At 41.7% G+C, this 14,915-nt stretch overlaps 1 protein-coding gene across 1 annotated transcript in view; it reads left to right on the top strand.

The window, feature by feature from the left end:
• Window positions 1–14,915, top strand: part of LOC311243998 (voltage-dependent L-type calcium channel subunit alpha-1D-like) — a gene marked incomplete at both ends in the record, with an annotated part of 170,375 nt that overhangs the window by 114,717 nt on the left and 40,743 nt on the right. Inside the window, 10 exon segments of the mRNA XM_084333407.1 lie at window positions 3,058–3,216; window positions 3,642–3,752; window positions 3,839–3,922; window positions 4,777–4,905; window positions 8,899–8,964; window positions 9,646–9,737; window positions 10,069–10,228; window positions 11,503–11,630; window positions 12,742–12,838; window positions 13,376–13,478. Of these exon segments, the coding sequence (XP_084189533.1) occupies window positions 3,058–3,216; window positions 3,642–3,752; window positions 3,839–3,922; window positions 4,777–4,905; window positions 8,899–8,964; window positions 9,646–9,737; window positions 10,069–10,228; window positions 11,503–11,630; window positions 12,742–12,838; window positions 13,376–13,478 (1,129 nt within the window).

Genomic DNA, 14,915 nt, shown 5'->3' with positions numbered 1-14,915 from the left:
ATGTCTCCGGTGAACAAAGCTAACTCCTCTTCAATGTCTCTGGTGAACAAAGCTAACTCCTCTTCAATGTCTCTGGTGAACAAAGCTAACTCATCTTCAATGTCTCTGGTGAACAAAGCTAACTCCTCTTCAATGTCTCTGGTGAGCAAAGCTAACTCCTCTTCAACGTCTCTGGTGAACAAAGTAAACTCCTCTTCGACGTCTCTGGTGAACAAAGTAAACTCTGCTTCGATGTCTCTGGTGAACAAAGCTAACTCCTCTTCGATGTCTCTGGTGAACAAAGCTAACTCATCTTCAATGTCTCCGGTGAACAAAGCTAACTCATCTTCAATGTCTCCGGTGAACAAAGCTAACTCCTCTTCAATGTCTCTGGTGAACAAAGCTAACTCCTCTTCAATGTCTCTGGTGAACAAAGTAAACTCCTCTTCAACGTCTCTGGTGAACAAAGTAAACTACTCTTCAATGTCTCTGGTGAACAAAGAAAACTCCTCTTCAATGTCTCTGGTGAACAAAGTAAACTCCTCTTCAACGTCTCTGCTGAACAAAGAAAACTCCTCTTCAATGTCTCTGGTGAACAAAGTAAACTCCTCTTCAACGTTTCTGGTGAAAAATGTAAACTCCTCTTCAACGTCTCTGGTGAACAATGTAAACTCCTCTTCAACGTCTCTGGTGAACAAAGTAAACTCCTCTTCAATGTCTCTGGTGAACAAAGTAAACTCTTCTTCAATGTCTCTGGTGAACAAAGTAAACTCCTCTTCAATGTCTCCAGTGAACAAAGATAACTCCTCTTCAATGTCTCTGGTGAACAAAGCTAACTCATCTTCAATGTCTCTGGTGAACAAAGATAACTCCTCTTCAATGTCTCTGGTGAACAAAGCTAACTCATCTTCAATGTCTCTGGTGAACAAAGCTAACTCATCTTCAATGTCTCTGGTGAACAAAGCTAACTCCTCTTCAATGTCTCTGGTGAACAAAGCTAACTTCTCTTCAATGTCTCTGGTGAACAAAGCTAACTCATCTTCAATGTCTCCGGTGAACAAAGCTAACTCATCTTCAATGTCTCCGGTGAACAAAGCTAACTCCTCTTCAATGTCTCTGGTGAACAGAGCTAACTCCTCTTCAATGTCTCTGGTGAACAAAGCTAACTCATCTTCAATGTCTCTGGTGAACAAAGTGAACTCATCTTCAATGTATCTGGTGAACAAAGCTAACTACTCTTCAATGTCTCCGGTGAACAAAGCTAACTCCTCTTCAATGTCTCTGGTGAACAAAGCTAACTCCTCTTCAATGTCTCTGGTGAACAAAGCTAACTCATCTTCAATGTCTCTGGTGAACAAAGCTAACTCCTCTTCAATGTCTCTGGTGAACAAAGCTAACTCCTCTTCAACGTCTCTGGTGAACAAAGTAAACTCCTCTTCGACGTCTCTGGTGAACAAAGTAAACTCTGCTTCGATGTCTCTGGTGAACAAAGCTAACTCCTCTTCGATGTCTCTGGTGAACAAAGCTAACTCATCTTCAATGTCTCCGGTGAACAAAGCTAACTCATCTTCAATGTCTCCGGTGAACAAAGCTAACTCCTCTTCAATGTCTCTGGTGAACAAAGCTAACTCCTCTTCAATGTCTCTGGTGAACAAAGTAAACTCCTCTTCAACGTCTCTGGTGAACGAAGTAAACTACTCTTCAATGTCTCTGGTGAACAAAGAAAACTCCTCTTCAATGTCTCTGGTGAACAAAGTAAACTCCTCTTCAACGTCTCTGGTGAACAAAGAAAACTCCTCTTCAATGTCTCTGGTGAACAAAGTAAACTCCTCTTCAACGTTTCTGGTGAACAAAGTAAACTTCTCTTCAATGTCTCCAGTGAACAAAGCTAACTCATCTCCAATGTCTCTGGTGAACAAAGCTAACTCCTCTTCAATGTCTCTGGTGAACAAAGCTAACTCCTCTTCAATGTCTCTGTTAACAAAGCTAACTCATCTTCAATGTCTCTGGTTAACAAAGCTAACTCATCTTCAATGTCTCTGGTGAACAAAGCTAACTCCTCTTCAATGTCTCTGGTGAACAAACCTAACTCCTCTTCAACGTCTCTGGTGGTAATTTAACCTAGTAGTAGTCTATATAATGAGGATATGGATTTAATCTCTGTGTGGAGTATAATATGAAGGTTTAATCTCTCTGTGGAGTATAATCTGAAGGTTTAATCTCTCAAATGTTGTTGTATTTGTCACATATAAGGTACATGTACATTACAGTGAAATGCTTGGTTCTGTATGAGCCCCCTGGGATTGTGCTTCATACAGTAAAAATACCAAACACTATACAAAATATACAATATACATATAAAACTAAAATACAAAATGCAAACAAAACGCAAAAAATAGGTAGAGATGTAATGCAAATATTTTAGTAATAAATAGATCAAATATGGTGTAGTGTTAAAAAGTGTTTAAAGTTAATGTTAAATGTGTGTGCAATTAAATTAAAAAAAACACCCACCCAACCATCTCCAATGTACAGTTTCCCCCACCCCACCTACCCAACCTCCTCCAATGTACAGTTTCTTCCCCCTCAAATGTATATACTCTCTTTGTAAACAATTTTTCTACTCATAATCAGTACTGTATATTTGTAGATCTGGTATGTCATAAATGTCTAGATGTAACAGTACTGTCTATCCGTATGTCATTATGTTATGATGAATTGAAAATGGGGGACCCTGATGTAAACAAGACGAAAGTCTTTCTCTGGTCTGCATCCCCTTAACAATTGTGTGTATTGAGCTGTACTGTATTGTACCCATTCTGCAATCTGTTAATAAAATGTTCAATCAATCAATCAATCAATCAATCAATCAATCAATCAATCAATCAATCAATCAATCAATCAATCAATGGGTTAGTGTTGAGTATAATATGAAGGTGTAATATCTCTGTGGAGTATACTCTGAAGCTTTAATCTATCTGTGGACTATAATTTAAGGTTTAATCGCTGTGGAGTATAATATGAAGGTTTAATCTCTCTGTGGAGTATAATCTGAAACTTGAATCTCTCTCTATGTAGAGGCAGTGTGTGGAATTTGCTCTGAAGGCCCAGCCACTGAAGCTCTACATCCCGAAGAACCCAGTCCAGTACAAGTTCTGGTCCATCATCAACTCCACACCCTTCGAATATATTATGTTTGTCCTGATCCTGCTAAATACTGTCACTCTGGCCGTACAGGTAGGGTGAGTGAGTGAGTGAGTGAGTGAGTGAGTGAGTGAGTGAGTGAGTGAGTGAGTGAGTGAGTGAGTGAGTGAGTGAGTGAGTGAGTGAGTGAGTGAGTGAGTGAGTGAGTGAGTGAGTGAGTGAGTGAGTGAGTGAGTGAGTGAGTGAGTGAGTGAGTGAGTGAGTGAGTGAGTGAGTGAGTGAGTGAGTGAGTGAGTGAGTGAGTGAGTGAGTGAGTGAGTGAGTGAGTGAGTGAGTGAGTGAGTGAGTGAGTGAGTGAGTGAGTGAGTGAGTGAGTGAGTGAGTGAGTGAGTGAGTGAGTGTGTGTGTGTGTGTGTGTGTGTGTGTGTGTGTGTGTGTGCGTGCGTGTGTGTGTGAGAGAGAGAATATCCCCAGCATTTGAATAATATTATCTGTCTGTCCTGTCTTTAATCTTCCAGCATTATGAGCAGTCAAAGGCATTCAGTGACATAATGGACAAACTGAACATGGTGTTTACTGGGCTGTTTACATTTGAGATGCTCCTCAAACTACTGGCTCTAAGACTCCGGGTGAGACACCTTTTATATTACATCAAACAACTTAGTTGTATGTAGTTGTCAGTAGACTAAGTGTCTGTGTCTCTGTGTTCTTGCAGCATTATTTTATTGATGCCTGGAACTCCTTTGATGCTCTGATCGTCGTTGGCAGTTTGGTGGATATAGCAGTCACTGAATTCAGCGTGAGTACCATCTAATAGTATTTATAGTAGTATAGTAGAGATAATAATACCAGTAGTACCATCTAACAGTAGCTATAGTATAGTATACATATTAACACCAGGAGTGCCATCTAATAGTAGATGTAGTAGTGTAGTAGACATATTAATAACTGTAGTACCATCTAATAGTAGCTATAGTAGTATAATAGAGATATTAATACCAGTAGTATCATATAATAGTAATTTATAGTAGTATAATTGAGGTATTAATACCAGTAGTACCTTGGAACAACAAGTGAGTTGTGAGGCCCGCTTTGTCTTAGCTACCCAGTACAACCACAGTCTGACACCATTGGCTCTACTTATATTAGTATAGTAGATATATTAATACCAGTAGTCCCATCTAATAGTACTTATAGTAGTATAGTAGAGATAGTAATACCAGTAGTACCATCTAATAGTACTTATAGTAGTATAGGAGAGATATTAATAAATACATTGTGACAGAATTCAGTGCTTGGTATATTCTTTAAGTACCATGTAGCAGAGAGATTGGGAGTTTAACCTGGTCAGAAAGACATACTGTAGCATAGTGAACACCTGCTATCCCTAATTCCAACACCAGGGGGCAGAGTTATACACTGAATAATGTTTCTCTTTGTGTGTCTTCTTCCTCTCTCTTATGTTTCTCTCTTTCAATCTACTCTCTCTATTCTCACTTCTGTCCCTCTCTACCTCTTATTTGATCTATCTCTATCTCTCTCTGCCTCTCTCTCTCTCTCTCTCTCTCTCTCTCTCTCTCTCATTATCTCTCTACATCATCCCATCTCTCTCACTCTCTTTCTCTCTATATCTCTCTTTCTCTCTTATGGTAGAGCGGGGAGGAAAACTCCCGTGTATCAATCACCTTCTTCCGTCTGTTTCGAGTGATGCGATTGGTCAAGTTGTTGAGCAAGGGGGAGGGCATTAGGACTCTACTCTGGACTTTCATCAAATCACTGCAGGTCAGAGGGCAGAGGGGCGGGGGCACGGGGTCTGTTGCCTCGCTAGTGGTTGTTCTGTTGTTTAAGCCATTTCTTGAAAACGTATATTATTTAGGGAGTACTAGAATGTTAAAAAAGCCTCTCTGCCCACAAGGTTTTGGCTTTTTTCCAACATGTGGTAGTACCCCCTAAACAATATGAATTGCTGTGTCCTGTATTGTCTAATTTTATTTAAAGAAAGTTATTAAAATTATATTAATTGTAACAATGACTCGTCGCCAAAAGTGGATGGATGGTTTTGTCCTTTTGGTTCAGTAGAGAGAGACCATCTAGCACCACAGAGAGAGACCGCTCCACCCATCTAGCACCACAGAGAGAGACCGCTCCACCCATCTAACACCACAGAGAGAGACCGCTCCACCCATCTAGCACCACAGAGAGAGACCGCTCCACCCATCTAGCACCACAGAGAGAGAGACCGCTCCACCCATCTAGCACCACAGAGAGAGAGACCGCTCCACCCATCTAGCACCACAGAGAGAGAGACCGCTCCACCCATCTAGCACCACAGAGAGAGAGACTGCTCCACCCATCTACCTCCAGAGAGAGACCGCTCCACCCATCTAGCTCCACAGAGAGAGAGACCGCTCCACCCATCTAGCTCCACAGAGAGAGAGACCGCTCCACCCATCTAGCACCACAGAGAGAGAGACCTCTCCATCATCTAGCTCCAGAGAGAGACCTCTCCATCATCTAGTTCCACAGAGAGAGACCTCTCCATCATCTAGTTCCACAGAGAGAGACCTCTCCATCATCTAGCTCCAGAGAGAGAGACCTCTTCATCATCTAGTTCCAGAGAGAGACCTCTCCATCATCTAGTTCCACAGAGAGAGACCTCTCCATCATCTAGTTCCACAGAGAGAGACCTCTCCATCATCTAGCTCCACAGAGAGAGACCTCTCCATCATCTAGCTCCACAGAGAGACCTCTCCATCATCTAGCTCCAGAGAGAGACCTCTCCATCATCTAGCTCCACAGAGAGAGACCTCTCCATCATCTAGCTCCAGAGAGAGACCTCTCCATCATCTAGTTCCACAGAGAGAGACCTCTCCATCATCTAGTTCCACAGAGAGACCTCTCCATCATCTAGCTCCAGAGAGAGAGACCTCTCCATCATTTAGCTCCAGAGAGAGACCTCTCCATCATCTAGCTCCAGAGAGAGACCACTCCATCATCTAGTTCCAGAGAGAGACCTCTACATCATCTAGTTCCACAGAGAGACCTCTCCATCATCTAGCTCCAGAGAGAGCCCACTCCATCATCTAGTTCCACAGAGAGACCACTCCATCATCTAGTTCCACAGAGAGACCTCTTCATCATCTAGCTCTAGAGAGAGACCTCTCCACCATCTAGTTCCACAGAGAGACCACTCCATCATCTAGTTCCACAGAGAGACCTCTCCATCATCTAGCTCCAGAGAGAGACCACTCCATCATCTAGTTCCACAGAGAGACCTCTCCATCATCTAGTTCCACAGAGAGACCTCTCCATCATCTAGTTCCACAGAGAGAGACCTCTCCATCATCTAGTTCCACAGAGAGAGACCTCTCCATCATCTAGCTCCAGAGAGAGAGACCTCTTCATCATCTAGCTCCAGAGAGAGACCTCTCCATCATCTAGCTCCAGAGAGAGAGACCTCTCCATCATCTAGCTCCAGAGAGAGACCTCTCCATCATCTAGCTCCAGAGAGAGAGACCTCTCCGTCATCTAGTTCCAGAGAGAGACCTCTCCATCATCTAGTTCCAGAGAGAGACCTCTTCATCATTTAGCTCCAGAGAGAGAGACCTCTTCATCATTTAGCTCCAGAGAGAGACCTATCCATCATCTAGTTCCAGAGAGACACCTCTTCATCATTTAGCTCCAGAGAGAGACCTCTTCATCATTTAGCTCCAGAGAGAGACCTCTCCATCATCTAGTTCCAGAGAGAGACCTCTCCATCATCTAGTTCCAGAGAGAGATCCCATTTTCTTTCAATTCTGCCCCCTTTTGTCTGTACCTAGTTCTCATCTATGTAATAATAATAATAATAATAATAATAATAATAATAATAATAATAATAATAATAATAATAATAATAATAATAATAATAATAATAATAATAATAATAATAATAATAATAATAATAATAATAATAATAATAATAATAATAATAATAATAATAATAATAATAATAATAATAATAATAATAATAATAATAATAATAATAATAATACATTTTATTTGCTGGCGCCTTTCAGGACACACAAGGTCACCTTACAGATCATAGAAAAAACTAAAACTAAAAAAACACAAGGCAGTTAAAAGTCAGGGTTAACAATAAAACAAGCAACAGGAAGTATAAAAACAGTTAAGTTAAAATAACAAAACAAACAAGCAGCAGGGGGGTATAGGACAGTGGCAGAGGTTACAGTGAATACGCTAATTTGAACAGATGGGTTTTCAGTTGAGATGGGTTGAATGTTGATAGTGAGTCAGACTGTCGGATATGTGGGGGCAGGGAGTTCCAGAGTCTGGGAGCCGAGCAGCTGAAAGCTCGGTCACCCATGGTGCTGAGGCGTGAGCTGGGGATGGAGAGGAGTCCAGTAGAGGATGAGCGGAGGGTGCGGGAGGGGGTGTATTCCTGGAGGAGGTCAGTGATGTAGATGGGGGCTAGATTGTGGAGGGCTTTGAAGCTGAGTAGGAGAATGTGCCAAAGAATTCACAAAAATTATTTCATTTACATTTCTGTCTAAAGAAATCCATTCTCTTCCTGGAAGAAGTAGGCCTACCTAATTTGAGTTCTGTCACTCTGCACTTTTGTGTAAAAAAAAATTAAATAAAGAATTGTCCAATCCAATTTTATCTTGAAACATGCCCCTTCCCCATCTTTATAAAAATGTTACATTTGCGGATACTGAAGGATGTCAATCAAACATAAATCAAATGGACCCGCCCTCCACCCAAAGGTCTGTTGCATTCAGGGATACATCAGGGATACATGCAGTGCCTCACTGCATCACTGAGTGACAATCTGGCATCACCTTCCTGGACTTTTACTTTTAAATCAACATTTTACAATTTTACACGTATTACTGTAAATTTTATTGTATATATTTTTTTTTTACTTTTTCTCCCCATTTCTATTTTTATCCCATCCCAATTTCGTATTGTCCAATTCTACCCTCCCCTGTCTCGAACGTTGTTAGACCATGCCTCCCACTGGTCGGCTGCAATGTGGACGAAGCCTTGCATCACGTGTCACTTGCACCTCCGGTACACGAGGAGGCAGCCGTCGCATCTTTTCACCTGCACAGCGCAATATCTCAGTGGCGAGGAGTAACGCGTGGGAGGCTCACGCTGCCCCCGATACTTCCTGATTCTGCTGTACAGGCGCACCAACCTGTAGGAGTTGCTGTCCACAACGTCCGATCCCCACCCACCGGCTTTCCCACCCCCTAATACTGCCAATTGTATTAGTATGAACGACCAGCCAAACCGGAAGCAACGCCGAGAGCTGGGCTCGAACCCAGCATCTCCTGTGTTAGTGGCGAGCGCCTTGCCCACTGCGCCACTTAGCCGCCCCTTTACTGTATATTTCTGTATATTTTTGGCTGTATATTTTAGAATGTATATACATATCAGAATGTATATCCCGGACCGTATATTCTTATTGTTATTCTTATTCGTGACTTTTGTTTTTTACTATCTAAATGTTTACTGTTTACTGTGAATTTCCCTCAGGATAAATAAAGTATTTATATTGTATTCTATTCTATCACATTGCTGAAGCTCACAATGCTGTCAATACCATTTCCATGGATCTGTAATAAGTCTGTTCTGTGGTCAGGGGGGGTGGTATTCCTTTTGAAAGAAAGTATACATTGTTCTATAGCTGACCCTATATATGTACCTCTTCTGCTTTGCTCAAAAGCACAATGTCAGTATTAGGAATCTAACCCTACTCTCTCCCTGCAGGCGTTGCCTTACGTAGCACTCCTCATTGCTTTGATCTTCTTCATCTACGCCGTTGTCGGCATGCAGGTCAGAATCTTTGGGGGATGGATGGATGTATGGATGGATGGATGGATGGATGGATGGATGGATGGATGGATGGATGGATGGATGGATGGATGGATGGATGGATGGATGGATGGATGGATGGATGAATGGATGGATGAATGAGCTGGTTATTCTATTCTCTCTGTGTCTCTTCTCTGCCTGTCTGTCTCTGTTTGTCTTTTCTCTCTCTGTGTCTGTCTCTTCTCTCTCTGTGTCTGTCTTTTCTCTCTCTGTGTCTGTCTCTTCTCTCTCCATGTCTGTCTCTTCTCTCTCTGTGTCTGTCTCTTCTCTCTCTGTGTCTGTCTCTTCTCTCTCTGTGTCTGTCTCTTCTCTCTCTGTGTCTGTCTCTTCTTTCTCTGTGTCTGTCTCTTCTCTTTTTATCTCTCTATCTTATCTATCTGTCTCTTCTCTTTCTCCCTGTCTCTCTCTGTCTGTCTCTTCTCTTTCTCTCTCCTCTCTGTCTGTCTCTTCTCTCTATGTGTCTCTCTCTGGCTGTCTATTCTCTATCTTTTTATGTGTCTCTGTCTCTTCTTTCTCTATCTGTCTGTCTCTGCCTCTTCTTTCTCTCTCTCTCTCTCTCTCTCTCTCTCTCTCTCTCTCTCTCTCTCTCTCTCTCTCTCTCTCTCTCTCTCTCTCTCTCTCTCTCTCTTTCTCTCTCTCTAGACCTTTGGGAAGATAGCGATGCAGGACTACACTCATATTAACAGAAACAACAACTTTCAGACATTTCCTCAGGCTGTGTTACTTCTCTTCAGGTCAGTAGAACCACTGCTAGTATCACTGCTAGCCAAGGTTAGCTTCTGACTGTATCAATGTTATATAACCCCTGCTAGCCACGGTTAGCTTCTGACTGTATCAATTTAATAACCACTGCTAGCCATGGTTAGCTTCTGACTGTATCAATTTAATAACCACTGCTAGCCACGGTTAGCTTCTGACTGTATCAATGTTATAACCACTGCTAGCCACGGTTAGCTTCTGACTGTATACATTTAATAACCACTGCTAGCTGCTGACTGTATTATGTAGAATGTAGGCATGCTGGTGTTCAGGCCGCTCTGATTGGTTTGGTTTGTTTGTCTGCAGGTGTGCGACTGGCGAGGCCTGGCAGGAGATCATGCTGGCATCCCTGCCGGGAAAGCGCTGCGACCCGGAGTCTGACTACCTGGCAGGAGAGGAGTTCACCTGCGGAAGCTCCTTCGCTATCGTCTACTTCATCAGCTTCTTCATGCTGTGTGCTTTCCTGGTGAGACACACATATACACTCACACGTATGTACACACATATGCATGCATGCACGCACGCACGCACACACACACACACACACACACACACACACACACACACACACACACACACACACACACACACACACACACACACACACACACACACACACACACACTGTTTGTATAAACAGGGTCATCTGGAATGTGTATTTTCACTCATACCTAAGTAGTTCACTCAATATCTCTATCTCTTCCTTACCAATGATGATGTTGAGAGTATTTTCTGAGCACGACCCATGCTGTTCTTCATACTGTACCAGCTCTGGATAGTTAGCCACAAACCAAAGCAGTCATGTCATCTATTTTATTGTAAGATTATATTTTGACATATTTTGCACTGGTGTTGCTTATCGTTCTATTAGTTGAGCATGCCAGGCATGTCCGACTACAGCCTCTAATAATGTTCCACACCTCCCTGACTGGAGTAGGCTAACATTGTGTAGTCTAGTCTTTCTGTAGTTTTACCAGAGTGCTATTTTACTGTAACACTGTGTTCTAGTCTTTGAGTAGTTGAGTACTATTCTACTATAATGTTGTGTAGTCTACTCTTTCAGTCGTTTTACCAGAGTACTATTCTTCTGTAACGTTGTCTAGTCTTTGAATAGTTTTACCAGAGTATTATTCTACTGTAACGTTGTGTAGTCTAGTCTTCAAGTACTTTTACCAGAGTACTATTCTATGAGGGTATTTTTACTTTTACTTTAAGATTCAGTACAATGAAAATAGTTTTTCAAACTTGTTGCATTTTTTTAACAGAAGGGCTATAGTGTCTAGTGAACAGACGGCCACGCCCCCTCAGCCTAGTTGGCTGTGCTCAGAGAGGGTGACCTAAAACACAGTGAGGTAGAGCAGTCCCCGGTTCGATTCCCGCTCCTCCCGGGCAGTGTGTCGATGTGTCCTTGAGCAAGACACTTAACCCCTAATTGCTCCCGATGAGCAGGTTGGCACCTTGCATGGTTGCCTCCGCTGTCAGTGTGTGAATGTGTGAGTGAATGGGTAAAAATGTGAGTAACAAATTGTAAAGCGCTTTGGATAAAAGCAATATATAAAAAAAAAGCTGCCAAAAAGAAGCAGCCACTTATAACAAAACAACAACAAATCTGAAGCTGAAAAATTATACTATATATATATTATAACACCACAATAAGTAATTTATGATTAAAAGATCATTGTACTGGATTGTCCTGCTTTTTCCTGAAGCATTTAGTATTTTTTCCACTCCGTCGTTCAGATTATCAACCTGTTTGTGGCTGTCATCATGGACAACTTTGATTACCTGACACGTGATTGGTCGATTCTGGGGCCGCATCACCTGGATGAATTCAAAAGGATTTGGTCTGAGTATGATCCTGAGGCCAAGTAAGACCCACACACTATACATTATCCTGAAGCCAAGTAAAACCCACACACTATACACCATCCTGAGGCCAAGTAAGACACACACTATACACTATTCTGAGGCCAAGTAAGACACACACTATACACCATCCTGAGGCCAAGTAAGACACACACTATACACTATTCTGAGGCCAAGTAAGACACACACTATACACTATTCTGAGGCCAAGTAAGACACACACTATACACTATTCTGAGGCCAAGTAAGACACACACTATACACTATTCTGAGGCCAAGTAAGACACACACACGCACACGCACACACACACACACACACACACACACACACACACACACACACACACACACACACACACACACACACACACACACACACACACACACACACACACACACACTATACACCATCCTGAGATCAAGTAGGACCCACACACTATACACCATGCAATTATACTGTCTCAGAGGCAGGATAATAATGATGTAATTATACTGTCTCAGAGGCAGGATAATAATGAGGTAATTATACTGTCTCAGAGGCAGGATAATAATGAGGTAATTGTACTGTCTCAGAGGCAGGATAATAATGAGGTAATTGTACTGTCTCAGAGGCAGGATAATAATGAGGTAATTATACTGTCTCAGAGGCAGGATAATAATGAGGTAATTGTACTGTCTCAGAGGCAGGATGATAATGTGGTAATTATACTGTCTCAGAGGCAGGATAATAATGAGGTAATTATACTGTCTCAGAGGCAGGATGATAATGAGGTAATTATACTGTCTCAGAGGCAGGATAATAATGAGGTAATTGTACTGTCTCAGAGGCAGGATAATAATGAGGTAATAATACTGTCTCAGAGGCAGGATGATAATGAGGTAATTATACTGTCTCAGAGGCAGGATAATAATGAGGTAATTGTACTGTCTCAGAGGCAGGATAATAATGAGGTAATAATACTGTCTCAGAGGCAGGATAATAATGAGGTAATTATACTGTCTCAGAGGCAGGATAATAATGAGGTAATAATACTGTCTCAGAGGCAGGATGATAATGAGGTAATTATACTGTATCAGAGGCAGTATAATAATGATGTAATTGTACTGTCTCAGAGGCAGGATAAAGCACCTGGATGTGGTGGCTCTGCTGAGGAGAATCCAGCCTCCTCTCGGGTTCGGAAAACTCTGTCCACACAGGGTGGCCTGCAAGGTAATATACTGGTAATGTACTGTTACTGTACTGTTAATATACCAGTAATGTACTGGTAATGTACTGTTAATATACCAGTGATGTACTGGTAATGTACTGTTTCTGTACTGTTAATATACCAGTAATGTACTGGTAATGTACTGTTAATATACTGTTACTGTACTGTTAATAGACCAGTAATGTACTGGTAATGTACTGTTAATATACCAGTAATGTACTGGTAATGTACTGTTAATATACCGGTAATGTACTGGTAATATACTGTTAATATCCTGGTTAAATACTGATCATATACTATTAATATACTGGTAAAATACTCATAATATGCTGATGATATACTCTCAATATATACATTATACCATTACATACTATTAATATAGTGTATACACTATTGCCTGTAAGTTAATAGGATATGGACGGTACTTTGCCCACACCTCACATTTTGTAAACCAAAGGGAAGCAGATGACTAAAGCAGCTCATTAACTTGATGATGGCATGATGGTTCGATGACAATGTAATCCTGTTGTTTCCATCAGAGGTTAGTAGCAATGAACATGCCTCTGAACGCTGACGGCACCGTCACCTTCAACGCCACACTATTTGCTCTGGTGCGCACTGCCCTGAAGATCAAGACTGAGGGTAAACTAAACACTCATCAAGTTACTTTTTTTTGTATTTTATTTTTTTATTATTTTTTAAACAAACACATAAACAAACATGACAACACACGATAAGATATACAAGCATTAGTTGACAGTGCACATCCAATGAAATCACCATTTAGTTAATTGTCTTATACAGGATATACCCTTAATACCTGTTATCTAAAAACCTACACACATATGCTCTAGCTCGTACCCCCCCCCCTCCCGGACCCCCCATTGGATAATCCATCCATTATCCCTCGCTCCTAACCAGACACTACCATTATATGCTAGCTTTTATTTTCTCCACCACTTCTAACCACAATGTCATTTTGGATTAATTGAGACCCAAAATTCTTGCTGTAGATATTTCTTGATAGATCACATCGAGATATGTAATAATCCAGACCTTTCGGCAAATTTTTTCCGGTTGGAACCATCGTGATGCTATCAGCTTTTTAGCCACTGTGATACCCGATAAAACCAATCTCTTTAGCTGTGGATGTACTGCACACTCAAAAACATCATTCAGCAGTAATACAGAGGGGTGTACAGGTATATTCCAAGTTAAGAGATTTGATAATTGCTGGGTCACCTCTTTCCAGAATATCTTAACTGGTGGGCAGTCCCAGTACATGTGCATAAATGTCCCCTCGTCCCCATTTGTACATAAGGAGCATTTGGAGTCTTGTATAAGACCCATTTTTTCAGTCTTATAGGAGTCAAGTATGTCCTGTGAATATAGTTAAGATTGATTTGTTGATGGTCCGGGTTCCTTGATGTGAGTCGAACATTTGCCCAGGCTTCTTGCCAATCAAAATCACTTTCCAGGTCTGGTATATCCCTCCTCCAAACGGAGTCTAGGTGGAGGGTTTCATACGAGGACGTTAGTAATTGATGATAAAAATCTGAAACAAAACCTCTCGATGTCTCTCTTTCATAGAAGAATTTGTGGTATCTGTGGTGTTCAATTGGTATCTTTAATGGAACACCTTGAGACTTCAAACATAACAATAACTGTATGTAAAAAAGATGTGTGGACTTGGTGAGATTACATTTTTTTTTTATCCACTTTTTCTCCCATTTTCTATATTTTCTCCCATCCCAATTTCGTATCATCCAATTCAACCCTCCCCTGTCACGAACGCTGTTTCTTGCCTCCCACAAGCCGGCTGCAATGTGGACTAAGTCATACATAGCACAAGTCCCCTCCGGTACTTGAGGTAACAGCAGTTGCATCTTTTCACCTGCGCAGCTCGATCTCTCAGTGGCGAGGAGTAACGCGTGGGAGGCTCACGCTGCCCCCGACACTTCCTGATTCTACTGCGCAGGCGCACCAACCGACCTGTAGGAGTCGCTGTCCACAACGCCCGATCCCCACCCATCAGTTTCCCACCCCCTAATACGGCCAATGTGTATTAGTATGAACGAC

This window comes from Notolepis coatsorum (genome assembly GCF_963971535.1).
Source record: "Notolepis coatsorum genome assembly, chromosome: 17".
Taxonomy (NCBI): Eukaryota; Metazoa; Chordata; class Actinopteri; order Aulopiformes; family Paralepididae; genus Notolepis; species Notolepis coatsorum.
The sequence above is the reverse complement of the archived record's forward strand: the minus strand, read 5'-3'. Positions and strand labels throughout refer to the sequence as shown.